Here is a 24,340-nt window from a genome sequence, read left to right as displayed (position 1 = left end):
ATGTTTCAAACGTGAAAACTGAAAAATGCTGCCAGCATGACCCTTTGATTCATCTAGTTTGATAGCAGAGTATACTGTCTGCCAATTTAAAGGAAGGGGAGGGAATCTGCATAGTACCAAGCGAAGGAGCAGCTGGATTTTTGTTAATAATTGGTAGTAGAAATGAGAATAGATGAGAGATTCCCACTGATATTGTGGTATCTTTCCTAATCTAGTAGATCGTGTCCCCAAACACTTCCTTCTAATGGTTTAAATTAATGAGAGTTATTAGTGTTGTTGTTATTATTTATATATTCCTTTATAATCCTTTTGTTCAAAATAACACTTACTGGTTATATGTCTTGTTAGTTTTATGAAATAAAAAAGCAGGACACAGGTACTCTCTCTCTAAAAAAAAAAAAAAAAAAAAGTCCCCAAAATAAAAAATAAAGGCCACCCAAATCCAACTTAAAAACTCCTACACCCACTGCATTCATCAATAAGTATATACTTCTTATAGTACGAAAATTGTGTTTCCTAATGAGGAAATGGCATCTGTTCAGCTGTCTCTAAATCCTTCATTGTTTCATATCCTAGCATAACAAGACCATGACTTCTCTTACCTGCTCTTTATTATTACTGTTCAATAGACCAGGTTTCTTTTTCTTTTTTATAGGACTTGTTGATGCATCTTGTGGTGAGTGGCCATTAGAGGAATGTGGAGGGCTGGGAAACTTCCGTTTTTGTGCTGTGCGTTCGGCAGAGCCAGGATCTATAACAGATACAAGCAATACTGTTAAAGAGTGCATATTAATGAACAACATTCAGACAAGGATACGGTTTGTCATTCACACTCCACCACTGAACAGAATAAAAATTCTCAACTGCCTTTCATCCAGTCACTTACAAAACTGGAATCATAGACTTGCTAAGCTGTGCCACTGTTAAGTGAATTCTCAATATATTAATTTAGATTAACATTACATTTTTTTTTCCCCCCATGGAATTCTGACCATTCATCTAATTTAAAATTTTAGTATCTTTTAAAGTGTAACAACAATTACATTCTGTAGTGTAACAGAGCACTGTTCCATGCAAATCTATGCAATACCCCTTAAAAGAAGAATAAAAATAACAATTTCTGACAAGTTCACACTGTAATTTAGGAAGATAAACAACGGAATTTATAACATGATAAATGACAAGGTCAGACACTCTTCCTATTTCCAATATTTAAATATACCTACTGAAATGTGTTAATAGAAAAAATCAAATTGTCCGATAGTCTGAAAATAATATTGCTTCAAATACTTAGTCATTTGTAGTACATGCTAAACTGAATTGTAAAAAAGATAAAATTAAGACAAGACTACCACTCAAGTAGTAACTTTTGACAGCTAGATAGAGTAACAAAAAGAAAGTGACACAATTTTTTAGTGTCCTTCACAGTCCGCTCTCGCATTCACCAAGCAAATTACTAGAGCAGTTTAATAAGTCACAGTTGCAATCTATGCCCAAAGTTATTACTCCAGGTAACAAAGCTGGCCAGAAGGGAACATGTGCCTGTGTCTCAGCTGCTCTAAGTCGTGGTTTGCTATCTTAGTGTAAGCTCATCAAGCAGCTTAAATTAAATAGCAGCAACTTAAGCAGCCCTGGTGTGTGCCCAGGTGGCTATGAACTGAAAAAATTCTTGAGACACAGAGAGAGAGGAAATTGAAACACAGGTCTACCCATATATTGTGTATCTTCTAGTCTGTTTCAGTCCTCCAATTATGCTAAATTGTTATTAATACACTTTAAAAAAAAATAGTAATAATAAAAACATCACTTACAAGCTCATCAGAAATATCCTAGGTGGAAATATGAGTATTTGCAACTTCATTTTCTCAGAACAAAATTTAAATGACTCCTAATGAATACGGAAAGCTCAGCTTAATTACAAAGTACTAACATTTTTCAAAAACAAAAACTGCAATAGACAATCATAGTTCAGTGAAACAAGTTTGACAAAACAAGTGAAAGTTTAACAGACTTTTTTTTAACATTTGTTTCATTTTTTCTTAAGTTGTTTATGTGTGTAACAAAACTAAATGATAGATAAAACCCAAGGGGTCAGAAGTCACCACTCCAATAAAGAGAAACAACTGAAACCTCCCCAAAGTCACTCCCGTATTTTCAATTCCCTACTCACCTGTGCTAGTAGAAGTGTTTCTGTGGCTGCATGCAAAGCCATTGAGAAATAAAATCTGTCTAAAAACTAACTTTTGGCTGCAGCTTTTTTTTCTGTAGTCTCACTCACTGCACAACCACACATGCGTGTAACACATTCAGCAAAGCAGCTACACAGGTGAGAACAAAGGAAGAAAATAGGAAATGCTGCTTTGGGGACTGAAGCCACCTTGACAGCTTTTTTGGCAGAGTAGTTTTTGGCAGCTATTTGACAGAAGCCAAAGTCAATCAAACCACTGGTTGGGATGACGCTATTATCCCTTCCCTCCTGGATATGTGATCTTTCCTTCCAGGCCTCACTGAGTGATGGGCTCAGTCGCACCAGGTTGCTAAGCCCGCAGAACTCGCTGAAACACTTCACCTGAAGTCTCCAATGAACTTCAGAGGTACCAGAACAACAGCCAGTAACTTATCAGCTTATCAGAGCATGTATGTTGTCAATAGTTTGAAATTAAACACAAAAAGGTCCACCAAAGAATACTGAAGGTTCCCCCAAACAGAAAAATACTGAAAAACACAGCATTAGACCACGCCATGTGGGAAGTGGATGAGCACCTTTTTCCCCACAAATGCCTCCCAGTCTGAATTTGAAGAATTTATTGAATGAGAAAATGTCACTGAGCTACAAGGTAGGCCCACGGTCTCCTCAGTCCTCCCCAAAATAGGTACCAGAATGCTGTAATAAAGAGCTGAACGTATTTGGATAGCACTTTACTTCCATAATTCTTCACATCTCCCAGATCCCAAAATGAAAGGCAGTATTAACCTCATCAGCATTACTATCAAAATCTATTTAACCTTGTGTGAGGAAGATATACAAAAACATTGACAAGACTGAAGACTGAAGAACACTTTTGCCAGCATAACCATAGCAAGCAGTTAGCACTCCCAGCCATCTAACCTGCCTGGAGCAGATATCCTGGGCCTACTCCAGTTTTTAGCCAATCGTCTTAAATCAAAGTTGGGCTAAAATGGGCAATTTAGGTGCCATTCAGAAGTGAATCATGCCTGAGACGCAACAAGGTTCACCAGAGGAGCTGGCAGATGGCCTGAGGAGGTAACATTTCAGGTATCTGATTTGAAGCCACTGCCACTGTTTTTGTCAGGGCTCTCAATTAGCAGGGCAGGCTAGTCAAGTGTCCCAGCTCCTTCTAGTTTCCAGTCCTCTTGGGTAGCATGTCACCTTCCCATAGCCTGTATTAATCCCCAGTGCCTTCAGGCATAGTTACAGAGCTACCTGAATTTGAACAGCTGTCACTCTACTCTGCCTGCAGAGCCAGTAGCAGGCAAGAGATGTGTAGGGAGCCTGATTCACATCTCCAGAGGACAATGCAGTTGACTTACCTCCTCCTACCACAGAGGCAGGGAAGATTGGGCATGCTGCTAACTAAGGTGTCAGTTTCCGTCAGGCAGCTGAGGTTACGTGGACTGGACAGAGCTCCGGGACTTTATATATATGAACCAACATCAGCGTAAGAAAGAGAGCTTGTCAGAACAAATTAAATATAATTAGTTTCTACAACAAAACCACAGATACCACAAGTAACATGGCCACTGACACGTTCTCTTTAGACATTCCTAAAAAAGCCAAGGAAATGAAGTTTATTTTAAAACCGTACACAAAATAATGCCCTGTGAAATTGAAGTTGGACTGAATCTCATTCGAAGATGAGGTAATTTGTCACATAGCACAAATCTTAGAGGGTCAATGACACAATGAAAAACTAGATTTCCAGATGATCTCTGTGTTTTCTACAAATGTGAAGGTCAAACTGTCAATAAGAAGAAATAAAAACCTGGCTGCAATAATGATTTGCACAAATGGAGCTAAGGTTAACAAGCTAGGCAGAAATTGAAAAATTTTGAACAACAGTTGAGCATATACTAATAATGAATTAATGACTTGTCTCTGTTATGAAAATGGCCAAATGACATTGATGTAAAAATAGGAGCGATACATACAATGTAGTCTTAATAACCTTGGAATGCTTGCTTATAAAGCTTATGTTTATGGAAAATAGCATACTATTGAGTGGACAGAGTGAAACAGTGTCAAGAAACTACACAGTTACTAACGTAGAAAAACTTTGAGAAAATATGCTCAAAAAACCCCATGATGCCACTATATCTTACTCATGATGCAAGCTCAAGAAGTGATCTGAAGATGTGTCTAAGCATTTCAAGACATACACTGTCCACATGTATGGAAGAAAATATAAAAAAAGATGGAAAAGGTGTAGTAGAAGAACTTCTGTAAATGAGAAGTTGTAGTGGTCTACATTAACTCGTGTCAATCAGTCTTACCTATTATAATTAGCTTTATACTCTACACGTGGGCCCAGACACATTACCTATCAGCTGTAATGACAAGCATTTTTTTCTCCATTTCCTGGAGCTTTTTAACTTTTTTTTCTCCCAAAATATGTAACTGCACAGAAAATAGCAGCTGTTTTGACTTCTTTCCACATGATTGTATGGAGAATTTGGTGCTATACAGTGACTTATGATTGACCAAAAGCTTGGTAACATGTCAAGATAATGATTAAGAATCAGGAAAATTGTAAATAAATATGAGAAACATCTGAAAAACACAAAAAGCTAAATGGACAATACAACTGAGGGAAGGATGAGAAATTTAGGAGCATTTGTCCATCCTGAGTTTTGTTCATACAGAATAGCTGCACCAACTTAACCACACATATAATTTTGACAATACCAGGAAAAGCGTCTACTACTGGAGTTACACAGGCACAGCCATTTCAGCAGTGTTGCCTAGCAGAAATGTTGCGTTGGCTGTCAAAGAAATTTTTCTGTTGACATAAGATATAAAATTTCAGCAGAATGTAGTTAAGCTTGTGTAAAGTAATAATAATTAAAAAAAAAAAAACACATTCTATGTTCAAAGTTATCTTTGGCACTAAGAAATAGGATTTTTTCCTTCCTACCCCTCCCCTTTTTACATCAGTAGCCTGTGTGTAGGACCAGCTATTTTCTCACATGCCTACGCTGAATTAAACCAATACAGCATGTCTGAGACCATTACTGTTACTTGACTTGTTTCAATTCAAGTGCATCTGCCTCCTACTCCTTTTAGGCCAAAATTCAGATTAATTTGACAATACAACAAATAGTCAAATAAGATATGTCCTCTAAATATGAGAAAAATACATCTGCTTCTCCACACCTCCTTAAGCAACTATGACTATAAAAATCCTAACACAGGTACAACTATAGTGACAGACTAAGGTTGTTTTTTTGTTTTGTTGAGGCTTTGTTTTTAGTTTTACTTTTTTGTTTTGTTTTGTTTTCCAATTCAGCTAATCACACACAGAAGCTGGCAGAAGAACTCCTTTGGCTGGCATATGCTTCATATATCCCAAGAGAGCTGAGCTTATACAGCTATCATGAAAGAAACACTGCAGCAGTGTCAGCTAAACCAAAACCCACAACTTAACCAAAGCGATCAAACCTAAAACCAAAACAAGTTCTGAATTCAAATTTTTCATTAAAGTGGAATGGAGCTTACTCAGCATGGGAACTGTTTGCATTCAGAGTGATCAGCAAAAACTGCATCGCACCAGTTTTTTCTTATCCTGCCATCACCACGTGGCTCAAACAGTATGTACAACAATGTCATGCTTTGTTTCTTTTCTATAAACTGCAGTTCTCAACGAGGCTTTTGCACACACTCCTGAAGGAAGCCTTACCTAAACTACTCTTACTGTGAAGTGCTGACCATACCTTAATCCTTGTTTTCCCAATGCAGAGATCTGAAGAATTGTCTCTCCCTCCTGGAAACAACATCCTTAAAGTACTTGCAATGACCTATGAGCTTGAGTTTCTCTCCAGCAAGTAACTCCCTCAGCACAACTCACTGAAGAGACTTAGGCATTTATTTCCAGAGTGTATGTATGCAGGCACAGCTTGAACCAGGAGGGTAACAGAAGCATGTAGCATTCTGCCCTTTGGCTTCCATTTCTTACTCCCAGGCACATAACTACCACCAGCGGAGCACACTGTGACACTGCTTGTGGTGCCTTAGCTCTAGTATGCAAAGAAGAAAATCGGGTGTTAGATTTAAGTTCTTCTTTATTGGCTTGCCGCCATAATGTCATACTTTCTCACTTTCAAATTATGTTTTTTTCCAAAGCTGCCTGATTCAGGTCAGAAAAGGGTTAAACTGCTATTAGCTAAACAAGAAGTGAATTGCAATTCAGTTACTGCCAAATCCAAACTACACTTTAGCTGGAAAAAGGTACTGATTCAATACTGATTAAACCAATGCACTAATGATCCCATAGAAATATATGTTTGGTTAACCAATTTTGAAAACTACTTTACATTAAACTAGCGTAATTTGCTTCTGTGGCTCAAGCCTGAGAATATTAGGGATTTTCAAATAAACAAGTGGTGACTCATAAAACACACAAAAACTGACCTGAATTATGATTTTCGTGTTTTTTGTTTTCAACTGAGAAGTTATTGAAATGTCAAGAGATTTTCTGGAGACAATGTAAGATATAACTTTAAGAAAAATAAGGAACAGACAGGAAAACAACAATGCAAAGGCATTTTCTTTCAGATTTAGTTGTGCTGGTAGAATAGTCTAATGCCTTTCTCTATCACTATGTTTACCAATCACCAATCTACCAGCCTGTCAGGGAACTAATAATATAAACAATCGTTAATTCAGCTCAGGTAAAGTAAGAATGACAGTACCTAGTTTCAAACTCTAATTAAGATAGAGAATGCCTAAGTTGTATTTTATGATAATTTTTCTTGACAGCAGTGCTCTGTTTAGCACACACTGCCTCTCACTCCTCGACTCTTCCAGCTCTGTTAGCAGAATACATGTAGCTGTTCTGAGAATCAGATCAAGACATTCATCCTTGTTAAAATAATCTGTCAGGAGGAAGGGCAATTTTTAACCTGGATTAGTTTCCCAATGTAGTTCAATTTAATATTTATTACTTGAACAAAGCGAAACAAATCCAAGAGGAAAGAACAAAGACCACCGAATTTAAACTGTACAACAGCTTGGTGACTAGGACAATTCTATAGGAGGTCAATTTAAGTTTCTGCTCAAAAAAATAACACCAAGAATTTATGATCTCTTACATATCAAGCAAGTATTTTTAAAAAAGGTGTTTAATGAGCAAGAAATGTCTCACTTAAGAGTCTATTTCACAATGCCAGTTAATTGTCAATCAGTATATATCTCTGCCATCTCCCTGCTTCTTCTACAAAACTCCTGTCATAGGTTGAGCAAGACAACTTGAACCAAGTTGGGTCAGATGGGCATTGACTGTACACCCACCTTTTCTACCTGAAAAGGCAGGGATCAGACTTACAGTTACCCAGCACTCAGAAAGAAGTTAATATGAAATGTTCAGTACTCTAAATGAAGGGCATTACAGAAAAATAATAAATGAACATTTCATTAAAGATTATATGATAAATCAATTGTTCTACTGAATAATCTTGCCAATCTTACTCCACTTATTTCTCGATTTTTGAGATTTTTAATTTTTACCTCCACATTATTTAAAAATTGTTTCTAGTGCAAGTGAAAAAATATACTTGAAATAACCTTTTAAGTTCTCAGTAAAAGCTACTTGTTTTTCATCACTAGTTTATTATTAATTGTTCTACAATGTTACCAACATTGACATGAGCACTTATGAGTGCTCTCCCAAAGCATCCATTGGGAAATGACAAGTTAGCTTGAGGTTCACCTGAAGTTTAGAAATCATTGTTTAAACATGCCATCATGTAACTACAGGATCAGTAACTACTGCTCACAGAAAACTGGCCTAACTTCACCTAGACTATCACTTCTCCCTTCCTTCCTCCTCCTCAAAAGCTCTGAGTGCATATGAGTTAAATGGTTTGAGGAAGAATTCTGAGACAAAAAGGAGCAATACTAACTCCAATGTGAGCATCACAGTCGTCTGATTTGGTAGATCAAGCTTCAATTACTTACGGTTTCTAGAACTATGAAGTCTCCCATTTATACTTTTTAAATTTTATTATCCTGAATGGTTGCTAACAGATTTATAATTTTTCAAACCCACTACCTATCATACTATAGCAAGCTGAATTATCTACAAAATGCTTAACAATATGATGGATAACTCTTTTAGAACATATATGCAAACTCTGAGGCATTTTAATCTTATGCCAGGATTTTGAAATATGACCCAGTTGCGTTCAACCACTAAAGCCCTGTTTACATTCCAGAAACTTCAACTGATGCAATTAACCCAATCCAGTTGCTTGATGTAATAAATAACTGAGGTTAGCCATGGTTGTGTAAATCCTGATTAGTTCTTACATTACAGTTTTGGGCAAGTACAGAAAGACATTGTTACACGTCTTCAGTGCAGGACTTTGAAAGATAAAAACAAGAAACACATGCAAACCTCTGGCAATATAGCAGAGGTAAGCAGCTTATTAACTACAGCCTGGCTGTAGGGGGGCTTGCTGCCAAGGCACTCCTGAAGACCCTCTGCACTACTGAAAAAAGTCTCAGGCCGTACTACTTTGCAATGAAGCATTCTCAAATTATTTTTCAAATTGAAGCAAGAATTTCATACTTGGTATCAGAAAGTTGATAAAAAATGTTTTATTATGAAATTGTTACAATATATATAATTTATTTGGGGAATTTGATTTTAGTAATCATTTTGTATTTATATTCAAAATAACCGAACAATGTCTTTACTGCTGAGAGACGTCCTTAAGATGCCTTCAATACAAACCTTTAGCAGGGCAAAATTTGTACTAGTCAGAATTCTCACCATTAAGTGTAGTAGTGTTTCAGAATATCATTTGATGACACAGCTAAGACCATCTAATGACTAGTTGTCACTGACAGGACAAGTCTGATCCTAGCAATGACATCTATCCAACTCCCTAGTAATCTGGTTCAGGGAGATAAGCACATAGAAAACTGCTTCTGTACCCAAGTCCTTAACTCACTGAGAATATGATTCGCTAAGCGCCAGTATAGATGCAAAGGAAACATAAGGAATGTATGACTGATGAAGGGATGGAGAGAGTTAAAGAACTACTTTTGACTAGTTAACTAGGCAGGCAAATAGGGTACTAGCTGAAATACAGGTGTTATGGAAGTCCATCTGCCACCAAGGCTAACTTCTATCAACAGGTAAGTAGACGAAAAACTGACCTGAGAATTATAAAACAAACAAACAAAATCTTCCAATTCAATAGTATGAAAAGGCCCATTGATGAGTCTACTGCTGTCCAAAGAAAACAAGTACAAGTGAAGACAGAACTGCATCAGACAATGATTTAGCTGGTTATACTGTTCTGGGAGCACAACCTGGAAACATTCAGGAAATTCTCCAGAAAGCCTTGAAAGCTCCATCTTGAAATATTTAATAAACAAGTTTAAAAAGTAGTCCATAGGGCTGGAAAAGAAATACAACAAGATGTTTCTGTCAGACATGTTAATGTATCATATGCAGAAGACAAAATATTACAGTAATCTAATCCCTGGCCTTTCTCCTTTGCTAAATAGCAATCCTCTACTGAATCCGTTCTGTTTTCTCAGACTTTCTTTATTCTCTTTAAGCCATCATTTCCCATTTCCAGTTTTCAGATGCCTTACACCTGCTTGTTCTGATCAAGGCAGCAGTATACTTTAAAACCCCATCTTTAATGGGGTTTTAAAACCCCATCTTTAAGCTGCACATTCACAGCTTATAGGAAGACCTAAATTAGAACTGCTACAGTAAGTCTTCTCCTCCTGACTATTGCTATAGACTCACTCTTAGACACCACATTCTAAAGCATAAGAAGTCTCAGCTATGGTTTTATGTTTTAGTTTCATTAGAGCCTAAACCCATCTAAATACTGGCTGCCAAACCTCTACACTTCCTGCACTCAACTGGTATATTCCTGCCCTCTCTCTTACACCAGTTCTGGCAATCTACCAAGCTATTTCAGCACACTAAGCTAGTAGAAGACTATGCATGTTTTATGGTTCAGTTAGTTTCCTGTCAGCTTAGCTATTGAAGGAAGTGGATAAAACTGCAGCACTGAGCAGTTTGACCAGCTTAGGCTGCTTTGAAACCACCACATTACTTAAACCAATTCAAAAGGCTATGTTGACACCTTTGTTACAGATTAAACAATGCATGTTTCAGCTTAGCCTAAACTGAACTGGAATTGATTTATAACAATTAGAATTAAACTGTTTATTCTAAAACAATAATGTTTATGAAGAGGTCTGCATAGACCTAGCTGTCTTTAAAACATTCTATTTCATTACAACTATCACTACCCAGGGCCCAAATTATCTCTACAAAGCACACTGTAGCAGAGCAACTTAGGCTACAAACTTGGAGCACATCAGCTTCTCCAGGACAAGTGTGAAGTTAAACAATACTGTCAATTTAATTTCTGCACAAGCTCCTCAGACCATCAAGAACAAAACCAAAACACACAAGCAGAGCTCCATGCTTAACAGTTTGTCTATATAGGGTCAATTTCCTCATCTACATCCTTTCTAAAGCACACAAAGCAAAATTCTGAATAAGATTAATGTTACAAGAGGAAACATTGCTACCACTATCACACCTGTATAGAACCTTGCCACATTTTTTCTACCTTATACAGGGTATAACAACAGTTTTTAAATTCTGGTTTGTGAATTTTCTATTGCAGAAACACTACATGGAACTAACAGAGAAACTTGTCTCAATACATATAACAAGCCAAGAAAGACTCATTTTAGCAGGCCTAAAACATGGCCAACTCTGGTACTAACCAGGTGACATTTATGATCCACAGTTACTTCCTTTTTATTTTCTATGCAAACTTCCTATGCATTCAACTAGTATAAAGTTCTACCACCAATTCATAAATTAAGTTGGGAATATAACAAAGCTTATAGGCAAGTCTTTATTTATTTATTTATTTTACATCCCACAACGCTTCTTCACCAACAAAAATGTAGCTGAAAGGGCTAAAAACGGGTGATGGTTATTTTTCCCTTAGAATAGCGCAGGCATGGGTTTTGTCCAACACACACTCCAAATTTAACAAACCAATTAAAGAAAATGAGTAGTCAGTGAAGTATAAAAACATAAGTCATTGTCTTACAGGTTAGCTCGCTTAGAACTGAACTGAGCCCAAGCAAGGGGAGCTGCAAGATCACGTGTGTGAGAGCCGAGATTGTGAGTTGAAAGACTGCCCCTTTCAATAACCATGAGGGATTAAATCAGCTTACTGTCCTGGGAAATTTCATCTTAACCCTACAAGAAAAGCACAAGTTTTCCTGTGGGCTTAGTTCACTGAATCACTACACCTTGAGGTCAGACCAGCACTACAATTAATGCAAGGGAATTGCAACCTGTTATATGGATCATGCGTTTGTTTCTGTGCTGAGTAAACAGCAGTGCTAAAATGCAGACAACTACATAAACAGGTATTAGACTCATAAAAGGCTTTTAGATATTGGATGTCAGAGTGACATAACTAATAGTTTAGCTTGCTTGATGCATGTGAAGCTCTTATTAGCGTCGATATCTGTGTCAAAGTCTTTCTAAGGTGAACTGAAGCTGAAATATGTCATATCACCCCCTTTGTCTTAACAAAGGAGTTAAGTGGTGGGACCACAAAGTTGGGAGCAGGGAGGACCAAGAATTTCCCCTTTCAGTTACAATCATTAAAAAAAAAAAAAAAGGTTAATTTTCTGCTAGCTTAGTAAACTGAAATATAGAGAAAAGTAAACATTACAAATAGTTCAGGGATGGAGACTGGTGTGCAAGACAAGAAGCAGAGAAGGGGGAAAAGTACAGGGAGAAGGGGGGCAAAATGACTAACTGAATCTCTTCTGAGCTGTCAGATGGTAGGTATTATACCATCTAACCATACCATGAGAACTGAAACAAGAAAATTACTGTCCATTAGTAAAATATGACCTAAATTCAATTTAATAACCATGTTATCTCCACAGGATCTGTAATTAACAACAAGAGAATGCAGATGACCTGTGCCAAGCTTTTAAGACAATTACATCTGCGCAGTCAAGAACTGACAGGACTTAGGACCCCTGTAGTAGAAATGTGTGTATGCGCCAGAATTTAAACAGGATGGTAGTATCCATTGCTGCTGTTTTACAGAAATAGTTTTCAGGTAAACTGAGCTACAAAATCATCTGCAAGTGCAAAAGGAGTGTGGACAGGCAGCTGGCAGTCAATTACAATGAACTGGAGCAAGTGATTATGCACAAGTATTTGATTGAAGGGCTTTTTTCCTCCACTCCAAATGACAGTGGCATTATTTACACCGATAACAGATGGTTACATCTTTGGTTTTCTTTATACCGAGAGAGAACAGCATTTGCCTCTAGTAACTTGTTCATAGGAAAAACTCCAGAAACCTGAGGGATAGAAATTCTCAGTCACCTACAATTCCACCAAGTTTTCTTTAGGTGAGGATAATGGGATACATATATTAATATCCTTGAAACCACACTGTTCAGTGGACCAGTTTTTATGGAAATTTAAATGTTAATGTTCTTCTTTATTCTTAGGACAATTAGGATCAGTTACCCTAAGTAGCAATATTAAGGTAGTATTTCCTTCCCGTACATTGCAAATCTAGAAGTACTTCAAAGGAAGCCATTGTAAGTAAGATGATACAAAAGAGTGATGTTTTCTCCAGGGACCTAACCTTAGTTATTCGTAAACCAGAAGTAACAATGGAGCATGCAGGTGGGTGGGTGGGGTTGACATATAACAAAAACTCAGCAAAAACTAAAACACTTTACAAAATACAACGGACACCATCAAATATACAGTGAGTCTTGCGTCTTCGCTGAAGTGCAGTTTCTTTGTAGATTACATGATTGCACAGCTCCTGCTATCCCATTTACAAATATTCTTCTTTGTTGTAGAACACACCTGAAATAGTCCTTCTCACTCACCTTTGGATCGAGTGGAGATATCCATCCCCTCCACCACCTCCTGCTCTGCCTTTATTTCCTCTTCAGCCAAACTGCAGGAGTCAAAAAAGTGAATTAGGAGAGTTTTAGATTATATTATTCCCATGTCTAATTTCATACATAGAAATTCAACATGACACTGTCAAATACAACTATATGAAGATTTCTGATTAAATTAAAGGTCTGCTATTTGCCAGAGTATACACTGACCAGAACATGGAGAGAGGCAGTCCCCGTACACATGCATGCTGCATGTTACCCATCAAAAAGGCAACATTTCCATACTAACAACAGCCTTGTAACATGTATGCCATTGTCTGTATAAATCATACAGGACAGAAAAACAGGAATTCTCTTCCTTGTGCCTCCTCATCTAAGGCCTGTATAAACTGTGTGAACAGACTCATGCTAATGTTTAAACACTCGCCTGCACCACTGAACAGATTAGCTGAAGTAACAGATTTAGCAACAGAACAGCTTGCAAAATTAGAATGTAACATGCAGTTTAAAAAACTATTAAAATAAATAATTTCAAGGATTTTTAAATGAGACTCTGTAACAGAAAACTACGTATTTATAATCCACTGGCAATACAATTCCATTAATTAATTATTATCTTTAATAAAGAATAAACAGAACTGAGTTGTTACTATCATTCAACCATGGGATCTTACACAGATGCTTTTAATTTATTCCAGGTAGGATTAAATGGTTCATTAGATGACAAACTAGATCTGACTTGCTAGCATTCTACTTTCTTATAGTTATGCCATTCAGCAAAATAACTCGATACATTTTACTAGTTAAGTCAGTTTGGAGAAGGACTGTGGAAGAGAAATGAAACAAAAACTAGAAGTATTGAGTTACACACCAGTTTTGCAGCTATGACTGGTACAGATGAATGATAAAAGAAAACATGACATTGAAGCAAGCCCAAATTCAAAATAATGGACAAATGCAATTACGGTGCTTGAAGCAGGTATCACAGTTGTCTACTAATACTACCAAAGCATGACAGCCAAGCAGGATGTAGATCTTTTCCTCTGCAGTGAGGATTTACTGTCTAGTTTGTTAACGTAAGTTGTTGCTAATACCAGTTTATGTTGATATGGCAGACTGTGAGCTACTGCTGCTAAGAGTGGACTGAGATTTTCCCTTCAGCCATCCCAGCAATAGGGACAGCTATTTCTACCATGAAGGCCAAGAGGACAGCTAGAGACCTTTGCTTTAGCCAATACCATTAAATCTGCCTAAGGCAGCTAATCAGAGCGTTGAAGTAACAGGGAGGACTTAGTTACATTTATAACAGAAAAACTCTTGAGACTGACAAACAGTTTGTATTAGCAGGAGTTTTGTTACTGGTATAAGTTAAAACAGTTTTCTAAACAAAGTAAAACTTACCAGCAGAAGGACTTTTTAGTCTGGTATTTATCAAAACTACTTTTGAGCACCTATCAACTGTCAGGGGGTCGGGTTGGAATCCCTTTCATATTTTAAACAGGACAGTTACGTCAGCCAAAAGTTTAAATACAAATGAACAGAGCTCAATGTATGGAAGACTCAAAGCTCAGAAGATCCATCAGCTCCAGAAAATGTTATTTTATATTTGTCATTCATATATAGTAATAATATAGTAATAATTCACAAATTAAGCACTTTAAAATCATAAAACACATCATAAAAAACAAATTCTATTAACTATGCTGCTAATTCCAGGAGCACAGAAAGGGAGCCATGTGACCAGAATTATGGTAAATGTGTAGCACTGTTGACCATAGCACGTTTCTCAGATTTATTTTGCACAGATAAATTAAATGCATAGTAGACTTGACCATAATATGATGCTCACCAATTTACTATGCATGGGAAGATCAATTATACTGTGCATTTGTTACATCCTTTCCCAGAAGGCCTCGAGCAAAGAGGAGCTGGCAGTGTGTGGCAGACACCAAAACTTGCCCTTGCCCCTTCTCTTTCCTAAGAAATAGGAATGGATGGGCTTACAGGATTGGTTCATTACTCTCTTCCCATGTTGCACTACTTTTTTTCTTCTCTTTCCCCATATAAAATCCTATTTTCAAATCACCAAACTGTAATAAAAGAACACTTTTTAAAAAATCGACTTGTAAATATTAATTCTGTCAAGAGTGAAATAAGTTGGCAGCACACATTACCTGTTTTAAAATACAGATCCAGTTTCTGCCACAGATTAGAACATACAAGTCTTGTAAAGACTCCGTTTGAAGTCTTAAGATCATTTTACACTGTCTGCTACTAAAGGAAAGGTCTCTCCAATAGCTGACTTAATGATCCAAAAATCATGTCAATTTTAACTGAATCAATTCTGTGATATAGCTCACTGTGCAGCTAGATGTGCAGAAAAGAGGAAATGAGGATGTAATGCGGGCTGGGGGGAGAAGGGGGCTGTCGGGACTGAAATACCCCTTTAGCAGGAGCTCAGGTTTAATTTACATTAAAACAATGATGTTCCAGATTCATCCAAATGCATCAGACGCATTTTGTTCACAGAATCATTCAGGTTGGAAAAGACCTCTAAGATCATCTAGTCCAACCCTTAACCTAGTCCTAAAGTCCACCGCTAAACCATGCTACTAAGTTCTACTCCTACATGGTTCTTGAACACCTCCAGGGTTGGTGACTCAACCACTTCCCTGGGCAGCCTGTTCCAATGCTGCACAGCCCTTTCAGTAAAGAAATTTCTCCTAATATCCAACCTAAACCTCCCCTGGTGCAACCTGAGGCCTTTTCCCCTCATCTTATCACTTGGTGCTTGGGAGAAGAGCCCGATCCCCACCTCACTACAACTTCTTCTAAGGTAATTGTAAAGTACAATAAGGTCTCCCCTGAGCCTCCTCTTCTCCAAGCTAAACAACCCCCAGTTCCCTCAAACGGTCCTCATAGGACTCATGTTCTAGGCCCTTCACCAGCTTCGTAGCCCTTCTCTGGGCACGTTCCAGGGCCTCGATGTCCTTCTTGTAGCAAGGGGCCCAAAACTGAACACAGCACTAGAGGTGCGGCCTCACCAGAGCCGAGTACAGAGGGACAGTCACTCCCCTGGTCCTGCTGGCTATCGACCAATACCCCCAGGTCCCCTTCTGCTGGGCAGCTTTCCAGCCACTGCTTCCCTAGCCTGTAGCGTTGCATGGGGTTGTTGTGCCCCAAGTGCAGGACCCGGCACTCAGCCCTGTTGAACTTCATACAGTTTGCCTTGGCCCATTGGTCCAGCCCATCCATCTCCCTCTGCAGAGCCCTCCTACCTTCATGCCTAACCTTCTGTCATCTGCAAACTTACTGAGGGTGCACTCGATCCCCCCGTCCAGATCATTGATAAAGACACTGCAGAGAACTTGTGCTAGTGCTGAGCGCTGGGGGTACAACCTCAGGGGAACATGATAAAACAATAACACAACAGCTGCCCCAAGTCAGCATTAAAAGGCAGAGCGTTGTGCATGAATACAGGGAGAAATGGGTGTGGCAGATCAATACAGCAGCTCAGGAGTGGGAACTGTTCCTACATCCTTGACCAAAGTAGCATGGGAAGTTAGAGTTGACTGAAGGTGCTTTACTCCTGCAGGCACAAACCTAGCACCATGGGGGTGTTACAGGTCAGGACTCCTAACATTTCTTCACTCAAAATCTGACTCTTCCCATCTACTGAGATCAATTTTGGAAATTCAGCCAGCTCCCCTTTTAAAAATGTTCTTTCAAGAGATCTAAAGAGACAGGAAAAACATCCTTCAAAAGCAGTTCCAAGATGAACAAAGTATCTTGACTTGACACATCTCTGGTTTATCATATAAAAGATAATGTCTGAAGACTGCTTCTCCCAAAGACTTGAAATGTAAAAGAACAGTCAAAATGGATTCACCACTAGATACAAAGGTTATACATCTCTCTTAGCAATGGAGGTGCATATACACACATCTGCACACTGCCCTTCACCCACAACTAACACAAAATTCTGCAATTATATAGTATACTATGAAAACTGACCTTTATAGGAGCAGATTGTATCTCCATATTTTCTATTACATTTAATCTCTCTCAACTGGAAATAGTGGCACAAATATTTAAGTAGGTAAGAAAACTACTGAGATTATTCTAAAAAAAACATCAAAATGTTGGGGGGAAAGTTAAATAAGTGTGTTAGACTTAGCTATAAAAGATACTTAAAGTTCACAACTCTTCAGAAGCATCTCCCAATGTTTTATTTGCTGTAGTGTATTATGACTTGCACAACATGACATTGTTTGAATGGTAGTAGTGATGATTGTAGTGGTAATCTTTAAAACTCAAGCTTGCAAATACATGCTAGGAATTCACAGCAAGTTTACAGTAACTTTTCTAAAGCTGACAGATCTTTCCACCTTTGTACCTTCCATCATTACAAGCAATATTCTGAAAATGCTTTATGCAGCTCAAACTTCCAAACCCAGAAATTTCATTACCCAAAGATTTCAAATTAAATAATTCAAGAAAAACAGGTCCTTAGCAAGAGGTATCTTCTTATTACACATAAAGAAAATAAAATGAAAATCAAGAACAGCAGCAAAGTAAATACAAACAAGCATCTATTTTTATGTAAACAATAACTGTGTGATCAAGTAGGCCAGTCTAGAGAGTTGTATTTTGAGGAGATTTCATTTTTGCAGGGCTTAGAGCTGTTATTTCAGATAGCATGCATTACTATCATGCATGTGTATTATGAATGTGATGCCCTCAGGTTGCGGCTCAGAAATGATGCTGGTATGTATGCAACTAGGTAACCAACTGAATACAGAAAATACTTTGTATCATTCTGAATGATACTCTTATTCTCTTATTTCCTTATGAAGATGAATGAACATAGAGGAACGTATTTTAAGAACACAATTGAAATTTAAGCTTTGCCAGTTTCACTGTCAATTGACTAGAGCACCAATTAATCATTTAAAGCTTCCCTACTAGTATGGACAAAACTTACTTTAAAAAATAAATTGTTTCCTAAAATGTTAAACTAATTTGTTTCATACAAATTATCTTAACACATCTGAATGAGAGGGGAAGGGGTGGAGGTTATTCCGTTGGGGATAGTTGTGGACAGAAAGAAAAAAAAAATGAGGATTGCAAACATACAGGATTTACTGATACTTCATTAAAAAAAAAAAAAAAAGGAAAAAACTTAGCTGCACAATTTTTAAATACGTTCTCTATTAACCTATTAACCTGAAGAGTCTTGTTTTATTCGAATAAAATTCAGTTTTTCAAATTTCAGACAAGTAAAAGAAATACTGTCTCTTCTGTTTAGGAAAATAATTCCTGTAGTATTAGTACTTATCTAAAAAAAATGTACATACACAAAAATCTTTAAAGCTGCTCTAATCTATATAAACTACCAAGAGCAATTAAAAGTTGCAGATGAACTACTGCACCTTGACATTTAACCAAGAAAAACTGACAGATATGGAAAACCACTCAAAACAGCCAATGACCATATACACAGTCTAGATCTACATTAGGGAATAAGCACATTAATTCTAGAATTATATATTTATGGAATTCATTTTCCCTTTTAATTAATAGAAAACAAACAAACAAAAAAAAACACTGATTTAAGACTATAAGCACTAAAACTGAATTTCATCCTTAAGATAATTCCTGCCTCTCCCATATCACATTTGTGAGTAGCAAATCTAAATAATGATTTCAAAAAACTGCATTCAATAAAAATTTGAAAAAAATATTTGCATGCCATTGCTGAATAAATAGCAGCTTTGTATAAGCACTCACCTATAACAGTCTCTTACTCATCGGTAGCTATGCTATTTATGCAGGATTCTTAAAATGGCGTCTGACAGCACTGCACTGCCTCATTCCTGTACTGTAGTTAAAATGGTAGCAGTTTATTCAATAACAGTATCTCTTGTTTAAACAGCAGTGCTGTATTCGAAGAAACCATCTAAATATCAGAAATGATTTGAAGTATGACAAAAGGATACCTGACATCTGAATGTTTATCTATAAAGGCACAAGACGGAGTTTTGTGAAGTCACAGGTTACTAGGGAAATCACTCAATTTTAGATTCACTCTCCAGTTTGAGCCTCTCATATTTTATGTTTCCTTTTGTAGAATCCCCTGCAAAATGCTCCATTTCTACTAAGCAATTAAGATATACAAAATGTTTATTCAGCTGTCTGCATACAGCAATGTTTAAGCTAGTTACCTCTGCTGACATGCAGAGCCAAAATAGATATTTTTAATTTAAAGGACATGCAAGTTCTTTCTAAAACCTTACTCTTTATCCAGTACATTCAAAATAGCGCCACAAAAGAGAAAATTAGGAGCAGGAGGAAGACCCTTGGTGTTATACGGTCCTCTGTAAGACTATAAACTCTAGAACTGAGGCCCAAGCAAGGCAACAAGAATAGCTATAGACTTCAGAAGCCAAAACCATAATTTGAGAACAATCATGTTTGAAAACAAAGGTCTATACTGGCTACATTAAGGATGTTAACATCCCGCTACAACATAATTTTAATCTCTCAGTATTAAACAGATGGCACAACAACTACCAGTAAAGGGTTAATAGAAGGATGACAAACAGCTATGAAATAAATAAATTTCCATTTCTATGTAGCAATTTCTAAATTAGACTTTAACCCATGGATATGGGATACACTTGTTTAAAAAAAAAAAGTATTAAAAAAATACTTCCTAAAGACAATTAAAGGGCCAAGCTATGTGGCCTACTACAATGGTTTTCAGCCTGTGGTTTGCAGACCCCTCAAAGCCTGTGTAGTACTTTCCAAAACTATTGCAGAAAATAGGTAAATCAAACCTATTCTATTAGGCTTAAATTAATTATATTGGGATTCATATGCTCATGGGAAAATGTTAGGGATCCACAAATAACAAAATTTCAAAATTGATGTCTTAGTGAATAATACGACATTCTACACGGGCAAAGGTTATGTTCAACTTTTATGATATTTACAGGATTCAAATCAATATCCTGAATTCCAGACAAAGAAGAGCACTTTCACAGAGATTTACCACCCCATATCCAACCGTGCTGAAGTGGTACCATTACTATGCAAAACTGACCATCACCGATCACTTTTCAGCTACTGGATCTACATGACCAATACACTTGAAAACAAAGCAAAAACAAAATCAAGAAAAGCCAAAACCAACAAAAACAACAAAAAAGCAAAAGTGATATCACAAAATGGGAGACAGCTCAGAAAGAAGAGCCAACTGAAGTTTGTGAACACTGATATGAAGAGGTAAATTTATAGCTCAATCTATTTTTGATTTTTGAGCATGAAGTCCCTTTTAGTACGTGCCTCTCTAGTATCACTGTAGGTTTTCCCCTACATTTCAATATTCCTGCCTGAAGAGAGAGGGAAAAACATCACATTTGGAGTGGTTTATACTCTACACTTTTTTCATTCTCAGTATGTTAAGTAGTGTCATTTGTTTAAAGAAATCATTCATTTTTCCCTAGTACTATTTAGCTTCCAACTAAAACAGCTTGCCTGGGAAGAATAAGGGAGGCATGTAGCTTTTAAAAAGCTACTGTTTTCATCATAGCTTATAATCCAGATCACTCCTTTGTTTTTCCCCCACTGCATTCTTTGTCCAACTAATTATAAAAGTAACTGGATGCTGGCACTAAATAATAATGCCTAATCATACTCATCCTGGACAATACAAATTACTCGTTAGTAGCCAGAAAACTTAAAGTGCAATTATACGATTAACTGCTAGTTACATTAGAATAATGGCCATTTACTACAAGCTGAAAAAAACTCAGCTACATTGTTTCATATATGTTCTATCTAACTGTGAAATTCACAAGATCCAGTCCTATAAAACCTTGGGCAGAAAGAATATGTGCTTTTCCCCCGTGACTATCACTTTAACAAAACCCTATATTCCATCTGTCCTGAACAGCAGAAAATCTGCAGAGTGCTTCTTATTATGCAATCTATGAAAGTGAGTGATAACATCGTACCTTGACAAAGCACCAAAAATACATGAAATTCTTCAGCTTGGCTGAATTTGCTTTACTTAGGTGGAACAAAGATGGTAGAAATTTCCAGAAGGCCTTTCTCAGTCTTGCCACTGCAATTGTCAATCTTTAACCTACCCTCTGCTTCTATTGGCTCGAGTACTCCATGGAGCAGCGCGATTGGGCTGATCTGTAAAACAACACTGCTGTCTCTACCTTGCCTCAGACATCTTGCTGCAATGCAGACATTTATTTTTTGTGAACTATAAAAGAATTATATTTGAGTGATTAAAAATAGTGAACCTTAACAGACTCACGATGCTATGTTTCATTTCATGTACAAGGGCAGCTTACACAAATATGCTTCACTGTCAGCAATGTGTCTGGAGGTGCAGATTTGAAACAGATCCTAGTTTAACAAAACCTGTGGGAGCCATTTTAATACAAGCTTTTTGATTGCAGATCACTTACTCCTGCTTCCTCACATTAAACAAATATTATGTTGTGCAATTTTTAAGACTGAAAGTAAACTGCTAATGTGTATAAACTAGTGCTAGGAAAATTATGTCCAAATGTAATTTCTGTTTTTAGCAATTGAAGAACGAAGAACAGAATAACTTCTTAGCTGTGTTAGCACCTTTATGTATGCTGAAAACTGCATTAAAATTGCATACAAAACTGCTATCACATGAAACTCAGAGGTACAACACAGCAGTGTTTTAGGTTGCAAATTGAACTAGAGATTCTTACAATGTAATTTTTTTTTTTGTTGGGGGGGGTATGCAAAGTGAGGTACTCAGAGTAACATACAGGCAAACAACTAAGCAGAGGTAAATGCCCATGTTACACCATGTTATCTTGGTAACCTTCTATTGAAGTTAACATGCAAGTGTACCTAGGTGCAGTCATTTTCAAAGCTACCTGAGCTCTAAGTTCTTTCCTAAAATCATGAAAGTGTGTGAACTGCCAAAAAACAGAGCAAAAATTACATTAAAGCACAAAACAGCATCTTTCCTCTGCTTTTGTAATGTTTTTTGTGATCACTGAAAACCTACTTGTTAAAACATGCATGAAAAGGTTACGATTAAAAGCTTAATAAAGGGCACAAAATGTTCTAAATCAGTTATGAATCAAGCAAGCTTATCTGAGATTATGCTTTGTATACTATCAAAAACATACGTCCATTAAGTACTATTTACTTTACTTTGTAAGGTCATTTCATTGCTGAGTACTAGCGCTTTCATCACACCTTACAAACCTAACGAACAACCAAACTGCGCTTTACCCTACAAACATGGTAATTAAGGATCTACGAACAAATAGCAAGTAGAATATTTTTCACTGGCCTGAGGTAAACAGGAAGTATAAGCTTCAAACTTTAGAAGCAAATTATCAAAAAAAACGTGCATTCAAATTGGAACAGTTTACACGTACAAGTCCCTTAAAATGGACGCTAAACAAATCGGATTTTTTATATGGCTAACCACTAAAATCACTTCATCTGCTGGACTAACTGACCCAGTAAAAGCAAAATGTTTGGAAAACTATTAAAAATGTTCAGAGTAGCATGCTGCTTACTTACCAACTGTTCAAGCACCCATCTCATTTTTCCAGTTAAGAAGATACAACAGGCTGGCAGATTTGGGAATTGATCAAAAAGGAATTTCTTGAAATAATTACGTAGCATTAAACCAAAAGTTAAAAAAAAGACAAAAAAACAAGAACGAACAACATGTACTACTGTCATGAACCACAGATGATTTTATATCCTCTGGACTCCACAACAGAACTGTGGCTGATACAGTGTAAAACAAAAAGGCACAGATAAAAGGTACATTAGTTTATTCAAACTATGTAAAAGAAGAAAGCTAACAGTTCAAAAGCATTTTCCATAAAGAATCAGATTTGTAAACTGATGTACTGCTGCATTTTATTGAGCAGCAACCCATTTCCAAAATCTGCAGCATAAAAACTCCCTTTTAAAGGAACAAAATATTAACCATACAGTGTCTCTCAGAAAGAGAAACACATTGTATTAATTATTCCTGCAAGAAAAAGAGTTCAATAATCGTTTTAAGTTAAGATAAGCTGCATAAAAAACATGATGCAACAGCACACCACCACCTAGGCCCAATATCTACAATCTGCCATTAGCACTTTTTGCTGATGTCTAGGTTTTTAAAAATCCCGTATTTTTTCATAGATAACTTATCTTAGCTATTCCATTCACTGTTTAGAAAGGTAAACTTGCCTGTTCTTCTGTCTGCCATTATCCCTGCTTGACTCCCTGTAGGGCAGTTAAATGCATCTGCTCCCTAGCTTCCATTTTCTCTTCAGCAGGCATGTGACACAACAGACAATAGTGCTGGCAAACTGCTCAGAGAGAGAAAGCTTCTTTGGAATACCAGGATCTTGTTAAATTCTAAAAACACCATCCTCCTGTGCAGAAGTAGGTATGCCAAGGTTTTGCCAGTCTGCAAAATAAAGCTGTGGCTAATGGCTACTAACCATGTGACCCAAGAAAGCAAATTTAAACAGTTTCAACTTAATAAAGTGCTGTGGTGTGAGTTTTGCACAACAAATCACAGAGAATCACACTCTCAACCCACAACTCATAGGTCTTAGAGAAAAAAAAATGTAAAAAGTAAGGCTTACCTCTGTGGATGCATTGTTAACACAGTGTTATGTCAATACTTATAAAACATGGAGGACAGGCTCTCAGTACTCAGACAGAAAGGGCTTGGCACTTCAGCTTGATGATCTGTCTTCCCAATAAAAGCTAATCCTGGATTGGCTACTTTGCTAAATCTGAATGTAAAGCTTCAGGGGATTGGCTGAAACACTTCCTGAGCGATTATCTTTGTGCAGCTCTGGCAAGCAGGAGCCATCCTGTGCAGAGAGGAGACAGGCTAAGCTAGGCCCGTGGCAGCAAAAGAAACTTGGGAAGGGCCCCCAAATATCCACCTCCCCTATAAAACACACAGATTTTCAGGCCGAGGGAAGTGATCACCAACTGCCTGCCTGAGCAAGCGTGCCCCAGCACGCCGCTGCTGAAGGCAGCTGGATATTTTAAACCTGAGGAAGGAAGAGTTCACCCAGGTCACAAAAGCTACTCATTCCAAACAAAACGCTAAATTCACTT

At 37.2% G+C, this 24,340-nt stretch overlaps 1 protein-coding gene across 5 annotated transcripts in view; it reads right to left on the bottom strand.

Moving 5' to 3' along the window:
* Positions 1-24,012, bottom strand: part of ZMYND8 (zinc finger MYND-type containing 8) — a 59,234-nt gene extending 35,222 nt beyond the window's left edge. For all 5 annotated transcript variants that reach the window (XR_010825196.1, XM_048072620.2, XM_048072626.2 and 2 more), the window contains exons 1-3: positions 23,854-24,012; positions 13,166-13,236; positions 603-751 (exon numbers count right to left, since the gene is read on the bottom strand). Coding sequence is in view for 4 of the 5 variants with exons in the window: in XM_048072620.2 (XP_047928577.1) it covers positions 603-751; positions 13,166-13,236; positions 23,854-23,867 (234 nt within the window). In the remaining variant the exon portion in view is untranslated. The remainder of the gene's footprint in view (positions 1-602; positions 752-13,165; positions 13,237-23,853) is intronic.
* Between the last annotated feature and the right edge of the window lie 328 nt (positions 24,013-24,340).

The sequence above is a fragment of the Anser cygnoides genome, chromosome 16, assembly GCF_040182565.1.
Source record: "Anser cygnoides isolate HZ-2024a breed goose chromosome 16, Taihu_goose_T2T_genome, whole genome shotgun sequence".
In the NCBI taxonomy this organism is placed as follows: Eukaryota; Metazoa; Chordata; class Aves; order Anseriformes; family Anatidae; genus Anser; species Anser cygnoides.
This window is presented reverse-complemented; position numbering and strand designations above follow the sequence as displayed.